This window comes from Panthera uncia, chromosome E3 (genome assembly GCF_023721935.1).
Source record: "Panthera uncia isolate 11264 chromosome E3, Puncia_PCG_1.0, whole genome shotgun sequence".
NCBI lineage: Eukaryota > Metazoa > Chordata > Mammalia > Carnivora > Felidae > Panthera > Panthera uncia.
The window spans coordinates 29126239-29152748 of NC_064815.1; the positions used below are offsets into that span (position 1 = coordinate 29126239).

The following is a 26510-nucleotide window of genomic DNA, read 5'->3' on the forward strand; positions in this document are numbered from 1 at the left end:
TTTGTTGTTGGTCCCTTTATCATTATTTCTAGTTTTATCCCTATTCAGATGTTTCCTTTAAATTCTGTTCTTAATATTGCTCACGATTCCAGTCATTTTGATTAGGTTTTCCTGGTCCGTCTTTTTCCATCTCTATTTTTATCCTTTGTTGTTTATTGGTTCATTTTGAGAGAGAACAAGGGAGGGGCAGAGAGGGAGAGACAGAATCCCAAGCAGGCTCCGCACTGTCAACATGGAGCCCGATGCACGGCTCAAACCCATGAACCGTGAGCCAGGATGGAGTTGGGATGCTTAACCAAGGACCCAGGTGCTCCAAAAGGGTTTTCTTATAAAGAATAACATTGAAATGAGTTTCTGTTTTGGTTTTTTGTTTTTGTTTAAATGTTTATTTACAAGAGAGCATGAGCAGGGGAGGGGCAGAGAGAGAATCTGAAGCAGGCCTGATGTGGGGCTTGAACTCACGAGCTGTGGGATCATGACCTGGGCCGAAGTCGAATGCTTAATCAACTGAGCCACCCAAGTGCCCCGAGATGAGTTTCTATTTTGAATCCAGCTAAAGATATGGGGGCTTGGGGATTGGGAAGGGAACCTGCTCACACTGGGGAGGTATATTGGCACTGCCCCACCATCTCTGGCGATTTCGGTTCCCAGCCTCTTTGTTGTTTTCCCATTTCCCCAGCTTCATGTTGAACGATTGTTTCCTTCCCTCTGCTAGTTTGGAAGCCGTAGATTGTATTTTTATGCTTCGGGTGGTCACTCTCATATTTAACACAAATCATTAGTATAACAGTGTCTGAGACGTAAAGCTTCACTTAGTGCTGAGCGCACCTGTTCATCAGCTTTTCTGCCTTGGTGTTTCGTCCCTGCGGTGTCTGCAGTGCTGGGGAAGGCACGGGGCCAGAGAAGAGGCCGCACGTGAGTACAGGTAGGACTTGCACGTGGGTCACTTACAGGGGCAAAGGGGGGGGGGGGGTCCGGGCTCGGCAGGGGGCCTGAAGAAATGTTTAAATTTGTACACTACCACCTGTCTTCCGATAAGTTTTATCAGATTCTAAATTTCATCACCAATACCGTACTTGGATTCAAAAAAAAATACATTGAACGCATGCTCATTTAATACCCATGTGTGTATTTTCATTCAGCTCTGTTTTCAGGCATGTCCGTGATTTAACTGTGTAAAACCTGAATTGCAGTGGGCCCAGGCAGTTACTTTAAAAACACTAAAACGAGGTACAACACAATTTTATTAGGAAACGTGTTACAGAGCTTTAGTTCTAAGCTTTTACATCTCGTTCTTGGGGTTCATTTACAAACCCAGTAACTGTTACTTTCTCTTCTTCTTGCTTGTGACGGGCTTGGTGGATTGGGACACCACGGTGTCCTCTTTAGGGGGGCTCGATGTGAAACTGGAGGACGGGGCGTCGACCGGCTCCTTGATCACAGCGATGTCCACCTCAGAGTCTTGTTTTTTGGTCTCCTCCTCTCTCAAGCTATTCAGCCTAGGGCAAGAAGCAAACCCAGGAAGGTAGCCTCATTTACTTTTTATTTTGCAATCTCAAAACCTGTTTTATGCTATATTTGGTGTAAAGTAGGCCACACCTAGATTTCAACAGTTTTTGCAAGCAAAACTGTAAACTCTCATCACTTTGCCTGAAATAGAAAGTGATGCCATACCCGGACAGTCCGGAATGACATTTTCACAAAGCCAAACAGACTTCTGAACCCCTTTCCTCTGTAGCAACTTAGCCGCTAGTAAGTGGCCTTTAAAAATCTTGGGGTCTTTGCCAACAGGCTCAAGGCATGCTTTGCAAAGAGCAGGCTTCAGCACCCTGGACAGACATGACTGTACAGTTCTCGACCGTGGTTCTAGAAAGGTAGCCAAACAACAGGTAGGGGTTGCTCACCACGTGCCAGGCACTGTTCTTGACACTTTACAGCATCGGCTCACTAAATCCTCACCACAGCCCTATGGGGGTTCACGTCCACTTACAGATGGGGAAACTGAGGCATGGTGACGGGCCCTGCCCGGGGCCACCTACGTGTCAAGGGGTAGGGTTGGGATCTGAACCCGGCAGCCTAGCCCCGTGGGCCTCTGCGCTCCGTGGGAGCCTTGGGGCCCGGACATCCTCACCCCCCAAGTGAGCCAATGGCCGCAAGCAGGACCCTTCCCTGCCGTCCCATGTTCTCGGTGCCAGGGCAAGAGCTGCCTCCCTCAGGAAGCCACACACGTGTAAAGACGGGAAGGCAAGGCAAGGGAGGCTCCTGCAGGAGGGGGGCTGAAGGGCTCTGGTAGGTCACCTGGCTTCCAGCTCTTCGTTTTCCAGCCTCCGCCGATGGGCCGTGGCCGCGTCCTGTAGCCGGTCTTTGCTGACTTTCTCCTTGAGGGCTTCTACACGTTTGTGTGCGTGGAAAAGCATGTTCACAAAAAAGATATACATACTCGTGATCCAGATGGTGAGTTTTTCCTTTTGTTCGTCCTTAGATTTCTCTTTCCTCTCTGGAAGAAAGTTTAACTGAAATCAGCATGAAGGGCACCTGGGTGGCTCAGGCGGTTAAGCGGCCCACTCTTGGTTTGCGCTCAGGTTACCGTCTCACGGTTGTGGGATCGAGCTCCGAGTAAGGCTCTCTGCACTGAGTGGAGGCCGCTTAGGACTCTCTCTCTCCCTCTGCCCTTCCCCAACTCGTGCTCACTTTCTCAAAAAAACAAAAAACAAAAACTCAAAAAACAAAAATAGAAAAAATCAGCACGAATACAATTCCAGGTCTTCCGCTTCCTACAAGGGCTAAGTGTCCTCATGGCCCGGACGATGGGGTGAAGCTGTGCTCCCCACAACCTTGGAGGGAACCATAAAATTTTTACTGACAACCTGAAACAAGGCGGGGGGCAGTAGACCAGAGCTTTGATCGTCGACATTTTGAGTCTCCTGGTATTTTTCTGTAAATGGTGTAAGTATTTTGGTTTTCTAAAATTAAAACTATGGGAAAAAAATTTTTTTTAATTAAAACTATGGAAAATTTGCATTTTCCATGTTTCACAGGGAAAAAAAAAACCCTCTGTTTTTGCATCCATTGTCTTTAAAGGCACTTTTCACTGAGAAAATAAAGGATTTTTAACTCCAAATTGAATAAGAACGTGGGTAAAATGACTGACTTCATAGGAGTTGCTTCCCATCCAGTGGGGCCAACAGATGTCTACTTTGGAATGTGTTTCATAGTTGATTCTGAAAAGATCAGGCTTTGGGTAGTTTTACAATATCAGGAAACTCCAGGATCTCTCAGGACAGCAAGTATTTTTAGACTGTGTCTATAGCTTGGGTTTCTGTGCTGTGTGAGGGCGGGCAGGGGTGAGGCAGGTGGGGACAGGTATGACGGAAAGGTAGGGCCTGTCAGCAATTCACCCTCCCGTCCCAAGAGCCACGTGGAGGGCACGGAGTGGGACGCTGACAGGAAGAGACTTTATCCCACAGCCAGGTCTTACAAAGACCAAGGGAAGCCTTCATCTGCGCTTCCCAAGTGAGTTCCTAGGTTCTCGAACATCCGCGTAACCCGCGGCATGCCAAGGCGTGGGGGAGTGCTGGGCGTGGAGGTAACTGATGAAGAGCGACTCACTGTGATTGTTGAGCCGGGTCCAGACTCGGCACCACGTCAAGGGGCTTGCACGGCCTCTGACCTCAGCAGCAGAGCACAGCAGTTCAGAGCACGGACGAGACCAGACCAGTCAGAGTCAGGCTCGGCTCTGCCCCTCACTAGTCATGCCCAAGCTCCCTCATCTGCAATAACAGAACCGTGGGGTACCCTCCTCACAGACGCGTTGGGACAAGTAAGCGCTCAGTGATAGGCTGTGGCTTTTCCACAGGCAAATAATTAGGGAATAAGAGGCCACACACTGGGAGAAAATACCTGCAAAACCTACCAGATGAAACAATGCCTTGTATCCAGGTGACAAAAATAGCTCCTATCTTTGGCCTCAGTGACACAATTCAATGAAAAAATTTAAAGACACCACTAAGTTTGGAGGGGACATAGAGAAAGGTCCTCCTAGATCGCTGGTGGCATAGAGAACGGCACAGCCAATTTAGGAAAACAGCCTGGCTATTTATTTTAAATGTGTATTTATTTTAAGAGACAGCAAGCAGGGGAGGGATAGAGCGGGAGGGAGTCCCAAGCCGCCAGCACAGAGCCTGAGGCAGGGCTCTATCCCACAACAGTGACATTATGACCTGAGCAGAAATCAAGAGTTGGACATGCAAGCGACAGAGCCACCCAGGCGCCCCAATTTATTTTAAACGTTAAGCATATACTTAGCATATGACACAATTCCACTGCTAGCTAGCTATCCAAGAAAAGTGAAAATATGTCCTCCGAGCCTTGTCCTTTTCACTCTTCACGTTAGCCCAACTGTCCGTCAACTGGTAAACAGATAAAATGTGGTTTATTCAGACAGTGAGACGCTACTCAGCTATACAAAGGAACAAAATAAACGTTACCACGTGAATGAATCCCAAAATAACTGTAAGTGAAAGAAGCCAGATGCAAAAGACCTATGCTGCCTTTCGTGTGGAACATCCAAGAACAAATGCGCGAAGAAAGCGAGGTCATTGGCGCCACCTCCCACGCTCCACACACGCCACCCACATGCCAGTAGTGACAGTGAGCTGGGGAGCACTCACAGAACGTGGGCCAGGGAAAGTCCCCAAACCTGCGTGTTAGCGCCGGCTTTGGAAGAGCAAAAGGGAGGCTGCCAGCACTCGGCCTGGTACATTGCAGGATCATGAGAACACAGGAGGCCTTATGAATTCTGCCACAAGAGCGGCCAAGGAAGGTGGAGCAGGTGTGTCCTTAGGTGGCCTGGCAAAGCCTCAACCCCTAGCAAGGCTGATGGAAAATACTCTTAGTAGACACTAGGGGGTGACTGATTCCTGAGATGCCAAGACAGAAACACAAGGCTTCAAGGAACACGAACTATCTAGGAAACGTGACTCCCTCACGGGATCACGGTCTTCCAGTAACCAGCCCCAGACTGACCTGAACGCTTACAATAGCCATTGGACGGACACTCCGGGAGCTACAAGCTCACACGGAAAGACAGTGCAGTGAAATCGGGAAAACAGCATACGAACAAAAGCGGTTTATGAAAAGGACATGGAAAATCACAACCAAACAAATCGTGGGGCTGCATGAAATGGAAGCACAGTAGAGCATCACCCACAGAGTGGATCACGCAGAAGAAAGAGCCTGTGGATTAAAAGGAACTTTTGAATTAGTAATGTCTAGGTTTCATCAACATGGCACCATTTAGGCTCTGGGAATTCAGAGATTATAACCAAGTCCCTGACCTTCCCGCTCCGCTGGTTTTCATGCACACCCCCCCCAACTCTTTCCCAAGGGATAAACAGGAATCTGTTACTCTCATTTTTTCTTACTAGATTTTCAGGTCTTGGGTTATACAGATTTTGTTAAATGAATCGAAAGGGTTTTTTATGCTTTGGAGTTTTAAAAATAAGAACATAAGAATAATTCTTATATTGGTACTTTCTTAAATTTTTTGATCATAAAATTCAATTTAAGAGAGTAATTTTTGGACAGTTTTTTTCCCCATGATCATTCAGGTTTTCTGTAATATCCTGAGTCTATTTTTGTTACTAACCTAGAAAATAACTCAAAATTTTCAAATTTATTAAATTTTTAAAAAATATTTTTATTTTTGAAGGAAAGAGGCAGAGCATGAGTGGGGGAGGAGCAGAGAGAGGAGACACAGAATCCGAAACAGGCTCCAGGCTCTGAGCTGTCAGCACAGAGCCCGACGCGGGGCTCGAACTCACGGACCATGAGATCGTGACCTGAGCCAAAGTCAGATGCTTAACCAACTGAGCCACCCAGGCGCCCCCAAATTTCTCACATTTATTAGCTTAGAGATGTATAGGGCATACTTTTTCCTATACTTGAAAAAATCTTGTCTGTGGGTACTTTTTCCTTCTGAGACTTTATGTGTTCTCTCACTTTCACTCTGCATTAGGATCACAGACCTCTGTCTTCTCACTAAAACTGATCATTCCGAAAGCTGGTTCTTCATGTAATTTTAATATTTTTGTTATGTATAACTTATGAATTTTTTTGGTAATGCCTTCCTCCTGCTCTCCTTGCATTTTTTAAGGTTTATTTATTTTTGAGAGAGAGAGAGAGAGAGAGAGAGAGAAAGCATAGAGTGGGGAGGGGCAGAGAGATAGGAAGAGAAAGAGTCCCAAGCAGGCTTCATGCTGTCAGTGCCAAGTCTGTCGCAGGGCTCAGTCCCACCAACTGTGAGACCAGGACCTGAGCCGAAAACAAGAGTCGGTTGCTTAACTGAATGAGCCACCCAGGCACCTTGATGCTCTCATTTTTATTTATTTATTTTTTAATGTTTATTTTTGAGACAGAACATGAGTGGGGGAGGGGCAGAGAGAGAGGGAGACACAGAATCACAAGCAGGCTCCAGGCTCCGAGCCATCAGCACACAGCCCAGTATGGGGCTCGAACCCAAGAAATTCGAGATGGTGACCTGAGCGGAAGTTGGACACTCAACCAACTGAGCCACCCAGGCACCCCCTGATGCTCTCCTGTATCTTATTACTCCTCCTTTCTACCCTTTTGGGCTGAATGTTTAGGTTTTCTTAATAGCGAAAACCTATTAATACTATACATTTTCTTGGGTTATAGTTTGACCATGTCTCTTAGGGAATGTTTACATTATTTCAATTTTCTAATTATTTTCAGAAATGTAATTTCATTTTTCTCTGAGAATTATTTTGAATAGGGGACCTCATATTTAGTTGGGCTTTTTGTTGTCGTTGTGTTTTTGCTTCTTTTTCATGTTAGAGAGAAAGAGAATCTTAAGCAGGCTCCACGCTCAGCACAGAACCCAACATTGGGCTCAATCCACAACCCTGGGTTCATGACCTGAGCCAAAATCCAGATGCTCAACCAACTGAGGCGCCCCACTTTGATTTTGCTTTTAATGTTGAAGGGGTTGTATGATACTTTACTTTTTTTTTTTTTTTTAACTACACACACTTGGCCCTTCTTTAATAGGAAGATTACAGTAGCATTGGACTACCCCAGCAAAAGGAGAGAGGTTAAGTTGGAAGCCAGTGTGAACAGGGCCGAGTAATCACTTGGGAGCTGGATCAGAGGAGGCAGCAGATAGAATGCTAGAAGTATTTTACCAGGAAAAGAGAGAACATTAGGAGGAATGGCCAACTAATCTTTGACAAAGCAGGGAAGAATATCCAGTGGAAAAAAGACCACTCTCTTCAAGCAAATGGTTGGGAAAATTGGACAGCACCATACCTAAAAATCAAAAGGACAGAAGACCTAAACATAAGACAGGAAGCCATCAAAATAAAATGGGCAACAACCTCTTTGACCTCAAATGCAGCAACTTCTTACTTGATGGGTCTCCAGAGGCAAGGGAAACAAAAGCAAAAATGATCCATTGGGACCTCATCAAGATAAAAACCTTCTGCACAGCAGAGGAAACACTCAGCAAAAGTAAAAGGCAACCAACAAAATGGAAGAAGATATTTGCAAATGACATATCAGATAAAGGGTTAGTATCCAAAATCTATAAAGACTATATCAAACTAAACACCCCCCCCAAAAAAAAAAAAACAAATCCAGTGAATAAATGGGCAAAAGACATGAACAGACACTTTTCCAAAGAGGACATCCAGATGGCAAACAGACACATGAAAAGATGCTCAACATCACTCATCATCAGGGAAATACAAATCAAAACCACAATGAGAGGGATGCCTGGGTGTCTCAGTCGGTTAAGCATCCATCTTCAGCTCAGGTTATGATATCGGGGTCCGTGAGTTCAAGCCTGGCATCCAGCTCTGTGCTGACAGCTCAGAGCCTGGAGCCTGTTTCTGATTCTGTCTCTCTGCCCCTCCCCTGCTCACACTCTGTCTCTCTCTCAAAATAAATAAACATTAAAAAAAACCAAAATACCACCCCACACCTGTCAGAATGACTTAAATTAACGACTCAGGCAACAACAGATATTGGTGAGGATGTGGAGAAAGAGGATCTCTTTTGCACTGCTGGTGGGAATGCAAGCTGGTGCTGCCACTCTGGAAAACAGTATGGATGTTCCTCAAAAAATTAAAAATAGAACTACCCTGTGACCCAGCAATTGCACTACCAGGTATTTGCCCAAAAGGATATGAAAATGCTGATTCAAAGAGGCACATATACCCCAATGTTTATAGCAGCGCTATTGACAATAGCCAAAGTATGGAAAGAACCCAGATGTCCATCGATTAATGAACGGATAAAGAAGATTTGGTATCTATGTACAATGGAATGTTACTCAGTGATCATAAAGAATGACATCTTCCCATCTACAACCACATGGATGGAACTAGAGGGTATTATGCTAAGCAAAATTAGAGAAAGACAAATATCATACGATTTCACTCGTGTGGAATTTAAGATAAAAAACAGATGAACATAAGGGAAGGGAAGCAAAATTAATATAAAAACAGGGAGACAAACCATAAGAGACTCTTATTAAATACAGAAAACAAACTGAGGGTTGCTGGTGAGGTGTTAGGTGGGGGAAAGGGCTAAAGGGGTGAGGGGCATTAAGGAGGACACTTGTTGGGCTGAGCACTGGGTGGTATATGTAATTGATGAATCACTAAATTCTATTCCTGAAATTATTATTACACTATGTTAACTTGGATTTAATTCTTTTAATGTAAAAAATATATAAGGAATATGAGGCACCAATTCAGAGTTTCATTGTTTTTAACTTGAGCATCTTTAAAAACCATCTCACACTATACACAAAAATAAAATGGATTAAAGAGTTAACCAGAAAACTCCTAGAAGAAAACATGTGCAATATTTTCTCTGACATCAGCCCTAGCAGCATTTTTCTAGACGTGTCTCCTCAGGCAAGAGAAACGGAAGCAAAAATAGGCTGAGACTATGCCAAAATAAAAAGCCTTTGCACTGTGAAGGAAACCACCAACAAGACAAAAAGGCAATCTGCAAAATGGGGGAAGATGTTTGGAAATGATATATCTGATAAGGGACTAATATCCAAAATATATAAACAACACCAGAAACAAATAATCCTATTGAGAAACAGGCAGAGGACCTGCATACACATTTTTCCAAAGACATTATACAGATGGCCAACAGACAAATGAAAAGATGACGGGAGCCTAGGTGGGTCAGTCGGTTAAGTGTCCGACCGGCTCAGGTCATGATCTCACGGTTAGTGGGTTCGAACCCCGCGTCGGGCTCTGTGCCGACAGCTCAGAGCCTGGACCCTGCTTTGGATTCTGTGTCTCTCTCTCGCTCTCCTCCTCCCCAACTCACGCTCTGTCTCTCTCTCTCAAAAATAAACATTAAAAAAAATTTAAATAAAAGAAAAGGTGAACATCACTGATCATCCAAAATGGAAATCAAACCACAGGGAGATATCACCTACGCTTGTCAGAATGGCTAAAGTCAAAAACACAAACAAGTGTTGTCAGGGATGTGGAGGAAAAGGAGCCCTTGTACCCTGGTGGTGGGAATGCCAACTGGTGCAGCCACTCTGGAGAATAGGATGGAGGTCTCTCAAAACATTGAAATTACCATATGATCCAGGAGTTCCGCTACTGGGTATGTATCCAAAGAAAATGAAAACACTACTTTGAAAAAACATACACACTATGTTTATCGCAGCAGTATTTACAATAGCCAACATAGGAAAGCAACCCAAATGTCCATCCATAGGTGAATGCATAAAGCTGTGTTCGTATAAATGTTTATACACAAGTATGTATGTATATACACATATTTATACACATATATACATGCAGTGGAATATTAGTCGGCCGTAAAAAAATGAGATCTTGCCATTTACAACAACGTGGATGACTGTGAGGGTAGACTGTTAAGCAAAATCAGAGAGACAAATACAATTTGATTTTACTCACATGTGGAATTTAAGAAACAAATGAGTAAGGACAAACTCTTGAATACAAAGAATTGGTCGTTGCCAGAAAGGCAAGTGGGCGGAAGGGTGAAAGTTTAAAAAGTGGGTTCAAGGGTACACTCATCCTCATGAGCACAGAGTAATGTAAACGATTATTGAATCATATTGTACACCTGAAGCTAATACTGTGGTAATTATACTTCAGTTTAAGAAAAAGTGCATGAGACTCTCGCGAGAGAACTCAACCGTAGAAGGATGTAGTCAGCAGCATCAGGCTCGAGACGTGGACGTGCAGGGCCCATGTGGAGGAACCACCGTCCTGGCAGACTGATGCAACTTGGTAAGATCCTGCTTTTAAAAGGCCACTCCAGGGCTGCCTGGGAGGCTCAGGTCATGATCTCACTGTTCTCGAGTTCGAGCCCCCATCGGGCTCTGTGCTGACAGCTCAGAGCCTGGAGCTGCTTCGGATTCTGTGTCTCCCTCTCTCTCCGCCCCTCCTCCGCTCGCTCGTTCTCTCTCAAATAAACATTTAAAAATAAATAAAAGTCAACTCCAAGAGAAGTGACGTCACCCAGATGGTGACATAGGTCATTCCCCGACTTCACTCCCCTTCCAAAAGAACCACCAACTATTCATGGACAAGACTCTGCTGAGAGAACCCTCAAATACAGGGGTGAAGCTGAAGCACCCCTGCACCACAAAGAGCAAAACAGCCCTGGAAGGGTAAGAGGGATGGCTACATGTCGACCACACTCCACCCCCAGCCCCCGCCCTGGAGGCTGGCACAGCGTCAAATTGGGAGGCCTCCCCTGAGCCTGGGCTTCCTCCAGTGGGAAAAGAGAGTCCAGGGTAGGCATCCAACTCCCCCAACACTGTGGGTCATTTCTTGGGGACCCCTGCTCCAGTCTCACCCCATGGAATTGCTAGGGAATCGGGGTGGCGGGGGCGGGGGGCGGTGGGAGGATTTGATTGTGACAGAAGGATGAGGGGCTTGAAACAGCACTGAGATCTTGGCAGACAGTCCCTACCCACACACCTGAGTGGTCGTCCCCAGACAGCGTCTTTGCCCCCCTACAGAACCAAGTCGACGGTGAAGTCTGACGGGGAAACTCCGTGGGATACAGGTCAGCCTGATTCATGTTCTCAAATGAAGAGCTGCGCCAGCCCTGGAGCCTGGTCGGCCCCCGGCCCAGGCAGGGGAGCGGAGTCAGAGCCTCCCTTGCAGCAACCGCCCCCATCTGACCAGGAAGGCAAGGACACCTGCCTTCCTGCTGGCACAGGCCAGCAACACTCAAGCAGAAAGTACGACAGGCAGAGCCACGTACGGAGGGTTCCACCGCTCTGCCCGAGCAGAGGAGCTGATCACAGCCCCACCCAGGGCCTGAGTAAAGCTCCCAGCCCTGCGCAGCCAGAAAGCCTGGCCAGAACACCTGGAAAGCCACGTAGCCCAGCCACACTTGAGCAGACCCTGAGCAGGGCAGGGAGTCTGCAGAGCTAATCCAGGGAACGTGGGAGCATGGGTTGGCTTGAGCCAAGATCACGAGAGAATAGCCTTGCCCGCCTTGGGGCAGTTTTCCCTCTCCACTCAACCAAGGAAACTAATTGATAACACTGCTTCCTCCCACCCCCACTCCACCTCATTGCTGGACCCAGTCTTTAGCCCATCCAGCAGATCTGCAATTGAACAGAGAGCGCAGCCTAGGACTTTCCATGTCTACAGAGAAAAACGAGTAACCTGCCTGGCCAGGGAATTCACTGTACGTGCCTGCCTGATTCAGGTACCCAAACAACAAGCCATGCAGACCCTGGGCCCTGTCCTGCTTCCCCGCCAGGGTAGGGAAGCTAATTCATAGCTCCGCCTACAGCTGAGTATACTCCCCAATCCCAACCAGCTGGTAAGCCTGACCAGAACACCCAGACAACCGGAAAGCCTATCCTATAGCCTCACTTGGCCAGGGAACCACGCCACCAGTCCTGCCCAAAATTGTTCTCAGTCAGTTCTCACTCACCCTCCCCCCAGCCTACCTCAGAGCTCGGGCACTGGCCTTACCATAAAACAGACCCGATAACAAGCCCATCTGCCCGGAAAGTACCAGCAGACACATCCCGACGCCCAAACTGAGCTGATGGGGGAGCCACTGTCTGCTAACGCGAACCTGTGGAGTCTGAAAGAGGAAACCGCTTGCTCAAATGCACAGATACCAAAGTAAGGAATCAAGGATCGTGAAAAATCGGGTAAATAAGACACCACCAAAGGGTGGTAGAGCTAATTAGATCTAATAAAGCTCTGATAGCTGACCCTAAAGAAATGGAGATCCATGAACTGTTGAAGCATTCAGAACGATCCTCTTGAAGAAGTTCAGTGAACGACAAAGAATGCACAACTACACAAAATTGAGAAAACAGTGAAAGAACAAAACAAGTCCAACAAAGAAGCCATCAAAACACACAAAACCAGAAATCCTAGAGCTGAAAACTACAACTGAAGAATTCATTAGTGAGCTTTATTTTTTATTACTATTTGTTAATGTTCATTTTTGAGAGAGAGTGTGAGCAGAGGAGGGGCAGAGAGAGAGGGAGACAGAGGATCTGAAGCGGGCTCCACGCTGACAGCAGCAAGTCTCATGTGAGGCTTAAACCCATGAACTGTGAAATCATGACCTGAGTCAAAGTTGGACACTCAACCGACCGAGCCACTAAAGTGTCCCTATTACTATTTTTTTAATAGTAGGCTTTGAAAGCAGACTTGATCATGCAGAAAAATCAGTGACCCAGAAGACAGGGCATTTGAAGTTAGAAGAGCAAACAGAAAAAGAGGTGAAGAAAGATGATGGGACTTATGGGTCACAAAAGAAACAGTATTTCCATTATGGGGATTCCAGGAAGAGAAGAGAAAGGGGTAGAAAGTGGATTTAAAGCAATAAATAATGGCTGGAAACTTCCCAAACCTAAGGAGAGAAAAGGACCAAAGACTCCAAATAGGTTTAGCCCCCATGGGGCTACTCTGATGTACACTATAATCATCAGAAGTCAAAGAATTTTGAGAGCAAGGGTGAAGTTACAGATAAGGGATCCCCTGTATGACAAGTGGCTGATTTTTCAACAGAAACTTTTCAGGTCACGAGGAAATGGAATGAACTATTCAAATACGGAAACAAAAAATGGTCAGCCAAGAATTCTACCCAGCAGAGTTGTCCTTCAGAAATGAAGGAGAGGGACAGACTTTTCTGGGCAAACAAAAGCTGAGGGAGTTCATCACCACTAAGCCTACCTTATAGGAAATGCTAAGGATGGGAACGCAAGCTGATGCAGCCACTCTGGAAAACAGCATGGATGTTCCTCAAAAAACTAAAAATAGAACTACCCTATGACCCAGCAAGTGCACTACCAGTTATTTGCCCAAAGGATATGAAAATGCTGATGCAAAGGGCACATAAACCCCAATGTTTATAGCAGCACTATTGACAATAACCAAAGTATGGAAAGAGCCCAAATGTCCATCGATGATTGAATGGATAAAGAAGATTTGGTATACATGTACAATGGAGTATTACTCGGCAGCCAAAAAGAATGAAATCTTGCCATTTGCTACACTATGTGGATGAAACTGGAGGGTATCATGCTAAGTGAAATTAGAGAAAGACAAAAATCCTATGACTTCACTCATATGAGGACTCTAGGAGACAAAACAGATGAACCTAAGGGAAGGGCAACAAAAATAATATAAAAACAGGGAGGGGGACAAAACAGAAGAGACTCATAAATATGGAGAACAATCTGAGGGTTACTGGAGGGGAGATGGGCTAAATGGGGAAGGGGCACTAAGAAATCTCCTGAAATCATTGTTGCACCAGATGCTAATTTGGATGTAAACTTTTTTTTAAAAAATGCTAAGGAGAGTGCTTTGCGTGGAAATTCAATGACACTAATTTACATCATAAAAACAAGAAGGTGGTGTTAAACCCACTGCTAATGGTGAACAATTCTGTAATATGGTAATGATGGTGCATAATTCACTGAAACTCTAGCTCAAAAGTTTAAAAACATAATAAAAATAACCATAATTACAATAACATGTTATTAGTTACACAATATTAAAAATATGTAAATGGTAAGTCACATCAGTAACTTAAAATGTGAGGGGGAGAAGAAGTAAAAGTGTAAAGTTTAGGAACTCTAATGAAGTGATCAGTTTAAAATAGGGTGTTATAATTTAAAGACATTTTATGTGAGCCTTATGGTAACCACAAGGGGAAAATCCATAGTAATAACACAGAAGAATGTGATTTTAAAAAGAGCATACTGGGAGGCACCTGGGTGGCCAGTTGTTTAAGCATCTGAATTTGGGTCAGGTCATGAGCTCGTGGTTCATGAGTTCGAGCCTGGCATCAGGCTCTGTGCTGACAACTCGGATCCTGGAGCCTGCTTTAGATTCTGTGTCTCCCTCTCTTTCTGCCCCTCCCCTGCTCGCACTCTGTCTCTCAAAAAAAATGAACATTAAAAAAAATTTTTTTAAGAGTGTACTAATACCAAAGACATAAAAACATGAAAAAGGCACAGCAGGATAAAAAAACAAGGAACAGCAGTTCTTTGAAACAATCAGAAAACAATTAGCAAAAGAGCAGGAAGTCCTTACCTATCAATAATTAAGGGTAAATAGATTAAATTCTCCAATCAAAAGCACAGAATAGCTAAATGGATAAAAAGACACAATCCAACGATAAGTTGCCTGTAAGAACTCACTTTACCCTTAAAGACACACACACAGACTGAGAGTGAAGGCGTAGAAAAGATAGTTCAAGCAAATGGTAACAACACCACCAAAAAGACAGGTAACAGACTCAAATATAAAAATGGCGGGGCGCCTGGGTGGCCAGTCGGTTAAGCATCCGACTTCGGCTCAGGTCACAATCTCACGGTCCATGAGTTCAAGCCCCGCGTCGGGCTCTGGGCTGACGGCTCAGAGCCTGGAGCCTGCTTCCAATTCTGTCTCCCTCTCTCTCTGCCCCTCCCCCGTTCATGCTCTGTCTCTCTCTGTCTCAAAAATAAATAAAAACGTTAAAAAAAAATTTAAAAATGGTAACAAGATGAGTGCCTGGATAGTTCAGTTGGTTAAGTGTCCAACTCCTGATTTCAGCTCAGGTCATGATCTCATGGTTGGTGAGTTTGAGCTCCAAGTCAGGCTCTGCACGGACAGTGCGGAGCCTGCTTGAGATTGACCGTCTCCCTTTCTTTGTTTGCCCTTCCCCTGCTTGCACTGTTTCTCTCCCTCTCTCTCTCAAAATAAAAAAATAAACTTTAAAAAATTAAAATAAAAATGGTAAAAAGGGACAGGGAAGGTCATTATATAATGATAAAGTTGTCAATCCATCAAGAAGACATAATAATTGTATTTACACTCCCAACTTCAGAGCGCCTAAATAAAACAAAAACAGAGCAAAAAGAAGAAATACGCAATACAAAAATAGTTGGAGACTTTAATACCTCACTCTCAACAGTGGATAGATGATCCAGACAGATAATCAATAATCCAGACAGCAAATTTGATCAACACTACAGACCATATTGGACCTAACAGATATTTATAGAACATTCTGACAGTAGCAGAATAAACATTCTTCTTAAGCACACATGGAACATTTTCTAGCATAGACCATATGTTAGGCCACAAAACAAGTCCTAGCAAATTCAAGAAGATTAAAATCATACCAAGTATCTTCTCTGATCACAGTGATATGAAACTAGGAATCAGTAACAGGAGGAATACTAGAAATTCACAAACACATGGAAATTAACACTCTCCTGAACAACCGATGGATCAAAAAATCAAAGGGGAAATTTTAAAGTATCTTGAGATAGATGAAAATAGAAACACAATATACCAAAACTTACAGGATGCGGCAAAAGGAGTTCTAAGAAAGAAGTTCATAGCAATAAACACCTACATTAAAAAACAATAAAGAATTCAAATAAACTAACTGAACTAAGAGTTGGTTCTTTGAAAAAATAAAATTGACAAATCTTTAGCTAGACTAACCAAGGAAAAAAGAGGAACCAAATCAACAAAATTATAAATGAAAACAAACATTACAACTAATACCACAGAAATATAAGGATCATAAGAGGCTACTATGAATAATTATACACCAACAAATTGGACAAACTAGAAGAAATTGAGGAATTCTTAGGCACATACAACCTACCAACACCAAATTCAAGAAGAAATAGAAAATCTGAACAGACCAATTACCAGTAAGGTTGATTAGTAACCAAAAATCTCCCAGCAAAGAAAAGCCCAGGACCAGATAGCTTCACTGTTGAACTTTGCCAAATATTTGAAAAACAATTAATGCCAATCCTTCTCAAACTCCTCCCAAAAACTGAAGAGGAGGGAACATCCCCAAGCTCATTTTACAGTCAGCCTTAAACTGATGCTGAAGCCAGAAAACGACACTACCAGAAAATTACAGGTCCGTATCCCTGATGAATATAAGCGCAAAAATATTCAATAAAATACTAGCACACTGAATTCAGCGCATTAAAAGCATCATTCACCATGGCCAGCTAGGATTTATCCCTGGGATGCAAGGATGGTTCAACATATGAAAAACATATGAAAAAAACATGAAAATGTGATACATCACATTGATAGAATGAAAGAAAAAAAATTATCTGACCATCTCAGTAAACACAGAAAGAGCATTTGACAAAATTCTACATCCATTCATGATAAAAACTCTTAATGGTTATTTACTTTTGAGAGAGAGGCAGAGAGACAGAGTACAAGCGGGGAGGGACAGAGAGAGGGGGAGACAAGGAATCCGAAGCAGGCTCCAGGCTCTGAGCTGTGAACACAGAGCCCAACGCAGGTTTTGAACTCATGAACCATGAGATCGTGACCTGAGCTGAAGTCAGACACTTAATGGAGCCACCCATGCACCCCCATGATAAAAACTCTGAACAATTAGATACAGAAGGAATGAACCTCAACATATATTACAAGCCATCAGTTAACGTCATAATCAAGGGTCAAAGATTGAAAACTTTTCCTCTAAGATCAGGAACAAGAGAAGGATGCCCACTCTCACCATTTTTATTCAACATAATACTGAAAGGTACTAGCCAGAGCAATTAGGCAAGAAAAAGAATTTTGAAGTATCATGATACAAAAGGAAGAGGTAAAATTGTCTCTATTTACAGATGATATGATTTTATACATAGAAAATCCTAAATACTCTACCAAAAAACTGATAGGTCTCATCAATGAATCCAGTAAAGTAGCAGGATATAAAATTAACATACAAAAATCAATAGGGTTGCTATACACTAACAATGAATTGTCAGGAAAAGAAAGAAAATGATCCCATTTACAATACCATCAAAAACAATAAAATACTTAGGAATAAATTTAGCCAAGAGGTCAAAAATCTCTGAGTACTTTGAGACTGGTGAAGGAAACTGAAGACAAAGATAAATGGAAATGTATCCCACATTCATGGATTGGAAAAATTAATACTGTTAAGATGTCAATACTACCAAAAGTCATCTATAGATTCAATGCAATCCCTACCAAGATTCCAATGGCATTTTTAACAGCAGTAGAAAAAAATTTAAATTTTTTAATGTTTATTATTTTGAGAGACAGAGCATGAGCGGGGGAGAGCAGAGAGAGACAGGGAGACAGAATCTGAAGCAGGCTTCAGGCTCCGAGCTGTCAGCACAGAGCCTGACATGGGGCTCAAACCCACGGACCATGATTAGCTCTAAAATGTATTTGGAACCACAAGAGATGCCAAAGCAATCCCAAGAAAGAAAAACTAAGCAGGAGGCATCATACTTCCTGATTTGAAGCTATGCTATACAGTATAGTAATCGTAATAGTATGGTACTGGCATATAAACAGACACATAAACCAATGGAAGAGAATCAAGAGCCCAGAAATAAAACAGTATGTAGAGTCAGTACTTGACAAGGAAGCCAAGAATGTTCAATGAAGAGAAGATAGTCTCTTCAATAAGTGGTGCTGGGAAAATTGGATATTTACATACAAAGAATGAAACTAAATTTTTTATTTTTTTTAACGTTTATTTATTTTTGAGACAGAGACAGAGCATGAGCAGGGGAGGGTCAGAGAGAGAGGGAGACACAGAATCCAAAACAGGCTCCAGGCTCTAAGCTGTCAGCCCAGAGCCCAATGCGGGGCTCGAACTCACGGACTGCAAGATCATGACCTGAGCCGAAGTCGGATACCCAACCGACTGAGCCACCCAGGTACCCCATAAACTAAATTTTTAAAAATTATTTAAAAATTTAAATATAAGATTAGAAACCATAAAACTGCCAGAAGAAAACACAGGGAAAAAAGTTCCTTGACATGGGTCTTGGCAAGGACTTCTTGGATATGATGCCTAAAGTACAGGCAACATAATGAGAAATAGACCACTAGGATGACATCAAACTCAGCTAATGCACAAAATGAAAAGGCAACCTATGCAATAGGAAAAAAAAAATACTTGCAAACCATATATCTGATAAGGGCTTCGAATCCAAAATATATAAAGAACTCCTACAACTCAACAGAAAAAAAAAAATAGACAAAGCATCTGAATAGACATATTTCCAAAGAAGATGTAGGAGTGGCCAACAGGTACATGAAAAAAGGCCCAACATTGCTCATTATCAGGGAAATGCAAGTCAAAACCACAGTGAGAAGTCACCTCACACCTGTTAGAATGGCTAGCATCGAAGAGACCAGAGGTAACACATGCTGGCGAGGACGGGGAGAGAGCGGAACCCTTGTACACTGTTGGAGGGAATGTAAATTGGTACAATCACTGGGGAAAACCATACGGAGGTTCCTCATAAAATTCAAAACAGAAGTACCACATAACCCCACAATTCCGCTCCTGGGAATATAGCCAAAGGAAGACACTATGTGGAAGAGATGTCTGCACCCCCACGCTCACTGCGGCCTCATTTGCAATAGCCAAGACATGGAAACAACTGAAGTGTCCAGTGGAAAAACGGATAAAGAAGCTGTGGTAATAGACACAACGGAATTTTATTCATTCGTTAAAAAGGAGGAAACCCCGCCATTTGTAACAACCTGGATGGGCCTCGAGGGCATTATGCTCAGTGAAATAAGCCAGCCAGAGAGAAAGACAAATGCTGTATGCTCCTACTTACCCGTAGAATTAAAAACAAAACAAAAAACTCATCGAAAAAGAGACCAGACTTGTGGCTACCAGAGGCTGGGGATGGGGGTAAGGAGGACTGGATGAAGGTGGTCAAAAGGAGGTCAACTTCCGGTTGAAAGGTAAGTACTAAGATGTGATATACATCATGACAACTATAGTCAGCTCTGCCATATGATACAGAAGAAAACTGTTAAGAGAGTAGATCCCAAGAATTCTCATCACAAGGAAAAAAAAATTTTTTTTCTTTTTATCAGTTATCCACACGAGGTGACGGATGTTAACAAAACGTACTTTAGTGATCATTTTCCAATATATGTATGTCAAATCGTTACACCGTATACCTGAAATTTTGGCAGCATCGTAAATCACATCTCAGTCACACTGGAAAAAAATACAAAGGCAAACAGAAAAAACTCAGCAAGATCAGGCCGTGAAAGTAAACTTTGTTAAGCGGGTGTCAGGATTGGAAGTGGCCCTGGCAGCCTAATTACATTCTAAAAAGACGCTTGTATGTTTTTATCAACTTTATATCATTTATGAGTGACAGTTTGCAAACATTAGAGTTCAATAATGAAACTACTCACCGTTTTGAGGTAAAAAAAAGGTTAGGCCTTTTCCTGGAGATTTAAAATTCAATTTGGAAATTCTTTCATCACTCAGAGACTTCCTGATCTTGGGCTTTTACATAAAAACAAAAAATCATAAAGCAAAATATGATTTCTGCATCATTGTGGACCCAAACTAATTTTCTGCATTATAAGTAATTAGAAAGTTATTAACAAAGCCATTCTTTTTAAACTAACAAAACTATTTCTGGGGCACTCGGGTGGCTCAGTCGGTTAAGCGTCCAACTCTCAGTTGCAGCTCAGGTCACCATCTCACGGTTTCATGAGTTTGAGCCCCATATTGGGCTGTGCACTGATGGTGCGGAACCTGCTTGGGATTCTCTCTCTCCTCTCTCTGCCCCCCCCCCGCCCCCACTCACGCTGTCTCTGTCTCTCTCAAAATAAACGAACTTAAAAAAAATAGACTATTTCTAATTTTAACCTGCATAAAACATTGCTACTTATACAATTAAGGAAATGAATAACAGATTTATTGTATCCATTAAAACGTTCTTCCTAAGAAACCAGACTTCAAAGTCTTCCCTGTGTCTGTTGGGAAGGGGTTTACAATGTACCGTTAACTGTACCTACGTTCAGATATTGACAGTGTTAGTTACCATATATATATATATGCTGTTCACACCCACATGTCTGCCTCCACATAGATCTGGCCCTTGAACTCCAGACTTGTGTCTCCATCTGTGCCACTTGGACGTCTGCTCCGGCACCTTAAGCCAACGTGTCCAAAACCAGCGCCCTAATTTTGCCCCCAAACTCCTGTCCCCCGCCCCAGCCTTGTCCTTCACGGCAAACGGCAACCACATCTTCCAGTCCTTCAGGCCAAAAAGCTTTGAATCATTCTGTCTTTTGTCATCTCTCCCTCTCAGACTTCACAGCTTTCCACAGGCCTGCACATAATTCCAAGAGCTTCCTTACTGATTCGTCAACAGTGAAGACCCGGCGGGCCTACTGATCCTGTGCCCCAGGGCCCTCCCGTCCCGCTCAGAATGAAAGCTGGGTCCTCACGACGGCCAGTGCCCTCCTGGTCCAGCCTGCTGCCTCACTGAGCTTAAGTGCCCGGACCCCTCCCGTGCCTGGACCCCTCCCGTGCAGCTGCACTGGCTGCTATGCTTTCCTTTCAAAAACCCAAATATGCTTCCACCTTGGGGCCTCGCCCAGACCAGTCTTCCTCCCGATGATCACATGCTTTGCTTCCTCACTTCCTTGTTGCGTGCTCAAATGTCGCTTCATCAGAAGACCCGTCACCGCCTCTCCGTGTCACTCAATCTCCACCACATCGCTCACGCCTCATGTGAGGAAGTGTGGCACTGTGGTCCTGGGTGCGCATTCTGGAGGTGGACTGCCTTCATAAAGACCCCCAGCTGCACTCCCTACTGGTTCCGTGGCTGCGGGCAGGTTACCTAATCTTTCAGCACCGGGGCTCCCCCCCCAGAGATAGTAAGAGTCCCCGACGGGGTTTGGGAGTATTAATTGAGCTCAGACTGGGAAGTGAGCACACCTGGTAAATACCCCAGGAGCCTTGGCCATAACTACCGCTCACTTGTCTCCCTCCACTTGCTGGAATGGCAAGTCTACAAGAGTTCAGGCTCTCGCTTCCCGGCAGATCACCAGTGCACAGAGAGTGCTCATCACACAGGAAGCACATGAAGCTTACTGATACTGCAAGCAGGTAACCGTTGTTATGAGGTTGGTTGTAAATATGAACCTCTGGGGGCGCCTGGGTGGCTCAGTCGGTTAAGCGTCCGACTTTGGCTCAGGTCATGATCCCACAGTTCGTGGGTTTCAGCCCCACATTGGGCTCTGTGCTGACAGCTCAGAGTTTGGAGCCTGCTTCAGATTCTGTGTCTCCCTGTCTCTCTGCTCCTCCCCTTTTCGCTCTCTCTCTCTCTCTGTCAAAAATAAACACGTAAAAGAAAACTAAGACAACAACAACAAACCTCTGATCTCCTCATTTTGCTGAGGTCAAGCATGGGTCCTAGCTTGCTTGAAGAGGACTTGGTGCTGCTGTCCTGCAGATCAGATTCCCTGCTTGTTCCTACACTTGAACTCCTGTGCTGGATGTTCTGAGCAAGGACAAACACGTAAGAGGATTTTTGGTTGCCGTGGAGACACGCACACGATTTTAACAAAGTATAGTTTACAGGTCAGCGACACCCACAGTGTACTACTTGATGATTTTTGACATGTCTACCACCTGTGAAACGCTCCCCTCAGCCAACACAGTGCACATATCCCATCACCCCCAAGTGTCCTGTGCCCCTTAGGAATCCAACCCCCCTTCCCTCATTGTCACCGATCCACTGTCCCTACGGATTACTTTGCACTTTCTAGAATTTTATGTAATTGGAATCACAACAGGATATACCTTTTTTTTGGTTTGGCTTCTTTCACCCAGCATAATTTTGATGCATCCTTGTTGTATCCTCTATCATGAGTTATTTCATCGCTGAGTTATACTCCATCGTGCAAACATAATAGGATTTAGCTTGTTGGACATTTGGAATGACTTACTGAAGACCAGAAGTGAACGTGATCAGATGGTTTCTGAGGACAATCCCTAGACCCGTGTTCGCACTCGTTTACTGGAGTGTGAGTGATGCCATCTATCAAATCATGGATGAAACTAAGGTGGATGTTTGTTTCCCTCAGAGCAGAGCCCCAGACTCAGACTGTGGCCCATGACAAGGCTCCCAGATGACCTGGAGATGCCATCAGTCATATCCTCAAGCCGGAGGAGGAGTATCTACTTGGTGGGATGAACTATGAGGTGGAGTGGAACATGAATGAAGCTCTTAGCACACGAGGAGTCCGAGATACATCAGGGGATTTCTGAGAAGTCACCCTTTACACGACAAACAATGATCTTGTACGTGTGGCTCTGAAGAGTTACCCAGCTGTCAGGTTCCACTGGCCCCCAAGATTCTCCCTGTGGGTCCAAATGAACGGCTCGAAAATCAGAAACCTTCTAAGCCTACTTGGCCTGACACCCCCACCCAAAACCAGTCTGTGTCAATCTGCCCCAGCCGCTGGACCCTTTGGTAGGTTGCTGGAGCTGCCCTGATCCGCTGAGGTCTTGCGGTCGAGTCTCCTGTCCAGCAGGCCTGACGTGTGAGCTGGCCCCATCCTCAGGGACCCACCTGGTATCTCGTGCACACTCAGGAGATATTTCTTAGCGACTTCACTCTGGGACAGGCTCTCCACTCTTGTAAATGCCAGACTGCATAACAACACACTGCGTAACAAAATACCTCAGGCGTTCTAAGCCTCCTGGTCTGCCCAGTGTTTTATTGGCCACGCTGACCTTCTTGTAGGACATCTCCACTAATGTGGCTAGGAGCCTACGCCCCTGGATCATGACCAGGGAACACGTTTTTCCCTAACTTAAAGAAAAAGGCAAGACACATTCTTTCAAAATGTGAAAGGGGGTTTTACGTCTTCTCTTCAGTCTTAACGTTATTTCCTGAAAGGTTACAAAAGCCCAAGATGGTTTTGATGGCACCTTAGCCATTCTGGAATGAAACCATTCCTCGCACTGTAGATTCTAAACTACTATTACCTGACGGGGGCTTCCGTGTTTGTTTCCAGGCAAGTCATCATTCAGAAAATTCAAGTAGGATTTAGTCATTTGGTCAGTAACAGAGATGAGTGCAAAGCTTAAGAGAGCTTCAAAGAACTCCAGGAAGACCAGCTGAAATATAAGAACATACAAAGGGGCTCACTCATTCTGACCCACCCTGAGGTGGACCAGTGATCCATCTGGCTGTTGGCTTCTGTCTCCAGAGAAAGCCACTTCATTCAGCGCTCAAGTGTTGTGGGTGCACACCGAATGGAAATAAAAACTATGATATTTAAAAGGCTATGCATGGGATGCCTGGGTGGCTCAGTCAGTTAAGCATCCAACTTTGGCTCAGGTCATGATCTCATGGTTCGTGAATTCGAGCCCCGCATCGGGCTCTGTGCTGACAGCTCAGAGCCTGGAGCCTGCTTCGGATTCTGTGTCTCCCTCTCACTCTGTCCCTCCCCTGCTCGTGCTCTGTCTCATTCAAAAATAAATTAAATTTAAATTTAAAAGTAAAGACTGTGTGTTCTATTGGTAGATTTGTTAAGTCACTTTTCTATTAGAAACATTTTATTTTATATTCACTAATCGAGGACATTTTCTTTATTTTTTAACATTTATTCATTTTTGAGAGACAGAGACAGAGCATAGGTGAGGGAGGGACAAGGAGAGAGGGAGACACAGAATACCAAGCAGGCTCCAGGCTCCGAGCCGTCAGCACAGAGCCTGACGTGGGGCTTGAACCCATCGACTGTGAGGTCATCACCTGAGCCACAGTTGGATGCTCAACCGACTAAGCCGCCCTGGTGCCCCGAGGACAGTCATTTTCAAAAGGGTTTCCTTTTTTCTTGAACAAAAATTGAGGGAAGTGGCATCTGGGAACCGAAGTGACAAGGGCAGGTGTAACCCACTTGGCAGCCACACCCACCCCTGCTGTGTGTGCACCTGACACCCGGGCCTGCCCCCACCTGGGCAGCACCTGCCTGCGGGGACGGCTTGCTTGGACTCTGATCGTCCACCAGTCATGTCTGCTGGTCCTGAACCCGGGGCCCTTTGAGTCTGACCCGGAACAGGTCCGCTCATTTGAACAGAGGCGCCAGGCTCAGCAGCAGTGCCCCCTAGGCCAAGAGTGTGCTGACACCCGCCCGAGGATGGGTCAAGCTGGTAAATGAGACATCTGCTTAGTTCAAGGGCTGGACACTTTTAGTCTCTTGTGCCCTAATTTGACTCTTCCTGTGACCCTCCCTACCTTGCCCCAGCTCACCACCTGCCAAATTCCCCAAGTGTCCTACCAACATGTCAACCCCCTATTTGCAGAGGCTCTACCATTTGCTGAGTTGCTGAACCTCACTCAGCTTCAGTCTCTTCACCTAGAAGACGGGGTCGATACCATATGCTTTGTCGCAAGGATCGGAGGAGATAATCGGCGTGAAGGGCCTGTCTCAAGTGCTGAATCATTAGTGGCTGGGATTTGTAGCTGCTATCTTTTTTTTTTTTTAATGTTTGTTTACTTATTTTTCAGAGAGTGGTCACAAGTAGGGGAGGGGCAGAGAGAGAGACACACACAGAATCCAAAGCAGGCTCCAGGCTCCGAGCTGTCAGCACAGAGCCTGATGCGGGGCTCGAACTCACGAACTGCAAGTTCACGACTTGAGCCGAAGTCGGACGCTTAACTGACTGAGCCACCCAGGCACCCCTGTAACTATTAAGCAAAAGCACAGGCCAGCAGGTCCTTGCCCTACCCAGGCACCTACTGTCACCGGTCTTGAGGTGACACCAAACATCCACCTTGGAAGCAGGACCTACAAGAAGGGGTTTGCGTTCTTATTAGCTGTTCTGCTCATGCTACTCCCACATCTTTCCCAGCAGAGAGCAAACTCTGAAGACAACACCATGCCACCTGGCTGTTCCGTAAAACATCAGATGGATAAAATCTTGCCTTAGATTTGCAATCCTAGCCAACTCCGTGGGTCCTGGCTTATGTGTTTGCTTGTCAGTTTGTAGAAAACAGCCTAAAGATTTTGTTCAAGATGAAGTTTTTCTCACAGGTTGGATAAGATCCGAAGGCAACTCACAAGCATCACAAGGTAGAAGTAACACAGAGGCAGGTGAGAAGTTCACACAGCACTGATGCTGGAATGACAAAGCCCTCTGGGGACACTGGGATGTGGTGAGTGTATTTTATACATAAGAGGACATGAATTTCAAGGAGTGGGGCGGGGGAAGCGAGAGGGAAGACTCTTTTGGGCTGAACTGTGTCTCCCAACAAAAGAGTGGGGAGTCCTAACCCCCAAAACCTCAGAATGTGACCTTATTTGGTAATAATGCCTTTTTAAAATTTTTATTTTTATCAAAAAAAATTTGTTTATTTTTGAGAGAGACAGAGTGCGAGCAGGGGAGGGGCAGAGAGAGAGGGAGACACAGAATCTGAAGCAGGCTCCAGGCCCAGAGCCGTCAGCACAGAGCCTGACATGGGGCTCAAACCCACAAGCCATGAGATCAAGACCTGAGCCGAAGTTGGATTCTCAACCAAGCCACCTAGGCATCCCTGGTGATGATGTCTTTACAGATCAAGTTAAAATGAGATCATGAGGGTGGGGGACCCAATCCAGCATGGCCACTGTCCTTATAAGAGGGAGATTTGGACACCGACACAGACCTATAGTGGGAAGACAACGTGAAGAGACACGGGGAGAAGATGGCCGTCTACGAGCCAAGGGGAGAGGCCTTTCCCACAGCCCCAGACGGAACCAGTTCTACCTTATTTCTGACGACTCGCTTTCAGAACTGCAGGCAGTACTTTTCTGTTATTCAAGCCCCCCCGAAACGGTGGGGTGGGGGTTAGCAAGTTCAAACGTTCTGAGGTGGGAGCCTGACAGGTGTGTTCAGGGGACAGCACAGAGGCAGCTGGGACTCAGCGGTCAGACAAGGACTCAGAAAGATGGAGCCATCAGCGTCTTGAGGGCCTTTACTCCGAGTAAGATGGGAAGCCTGGGGGTGTGAGCAGAGGAGGGACGTGACCTGATTGCTGCCCAGGGGGGTAGGAAGGTAAGAGACAAATGCAAAAGATGAGTTAGGAGCCACTGCAGCTTTCCAGGGGACCGTCGGCGGCTCAGCCGGCACGGAAGGTGCCATATTCTGGATCCATTCTTCAG

General features: G+C 44.9%; 1 protein-coding gene across 4 annotated transcripts in view; it reads right to left on the bottom strand.

Moving 5' to 3' along the window:
• Window positions 1-1226: 1226 nt before the first annotated feature.
• LOC125928281 (radial spoke head 10 homolog B-like) overlaps window positions 1227-26510 on the bottom strand; it is a 60518-nt gene continuing 35234 nt past the window's right edge. For 3 of the 4 annotated variants that reach the window (XM_049638912.1, XM_049638911.1, XM_049638913.1), the window contains 5 exons: window positions 23353-23484; window positions 21734-21859; window positions 19755-19848; window positions 2299-2497; window positions 1227-1499 (listed from right to left, as the gene is read on the bottom strand). In XM_049638912.1, the coding sequence (XP_049494869.1) occupies window positions 1325-1499; window positions 2299-2497; window positions 19755-19848; window positions 21734-21859; window positions 23353-23484 (726 nt within the window). In that variant the 3' untranslated portion in view covers window positions 1227-1324. Of the gene's footprint in view, window positions 1500-2298; window positions 2498-3705; window positions 3771-19754; window positions 19849-21733; window positions 21860-23352; window positions 23485-26510 lie in introns of those variants that run through there. The other variant, XM_049638914.1, reaches the window with a different exon arrangement.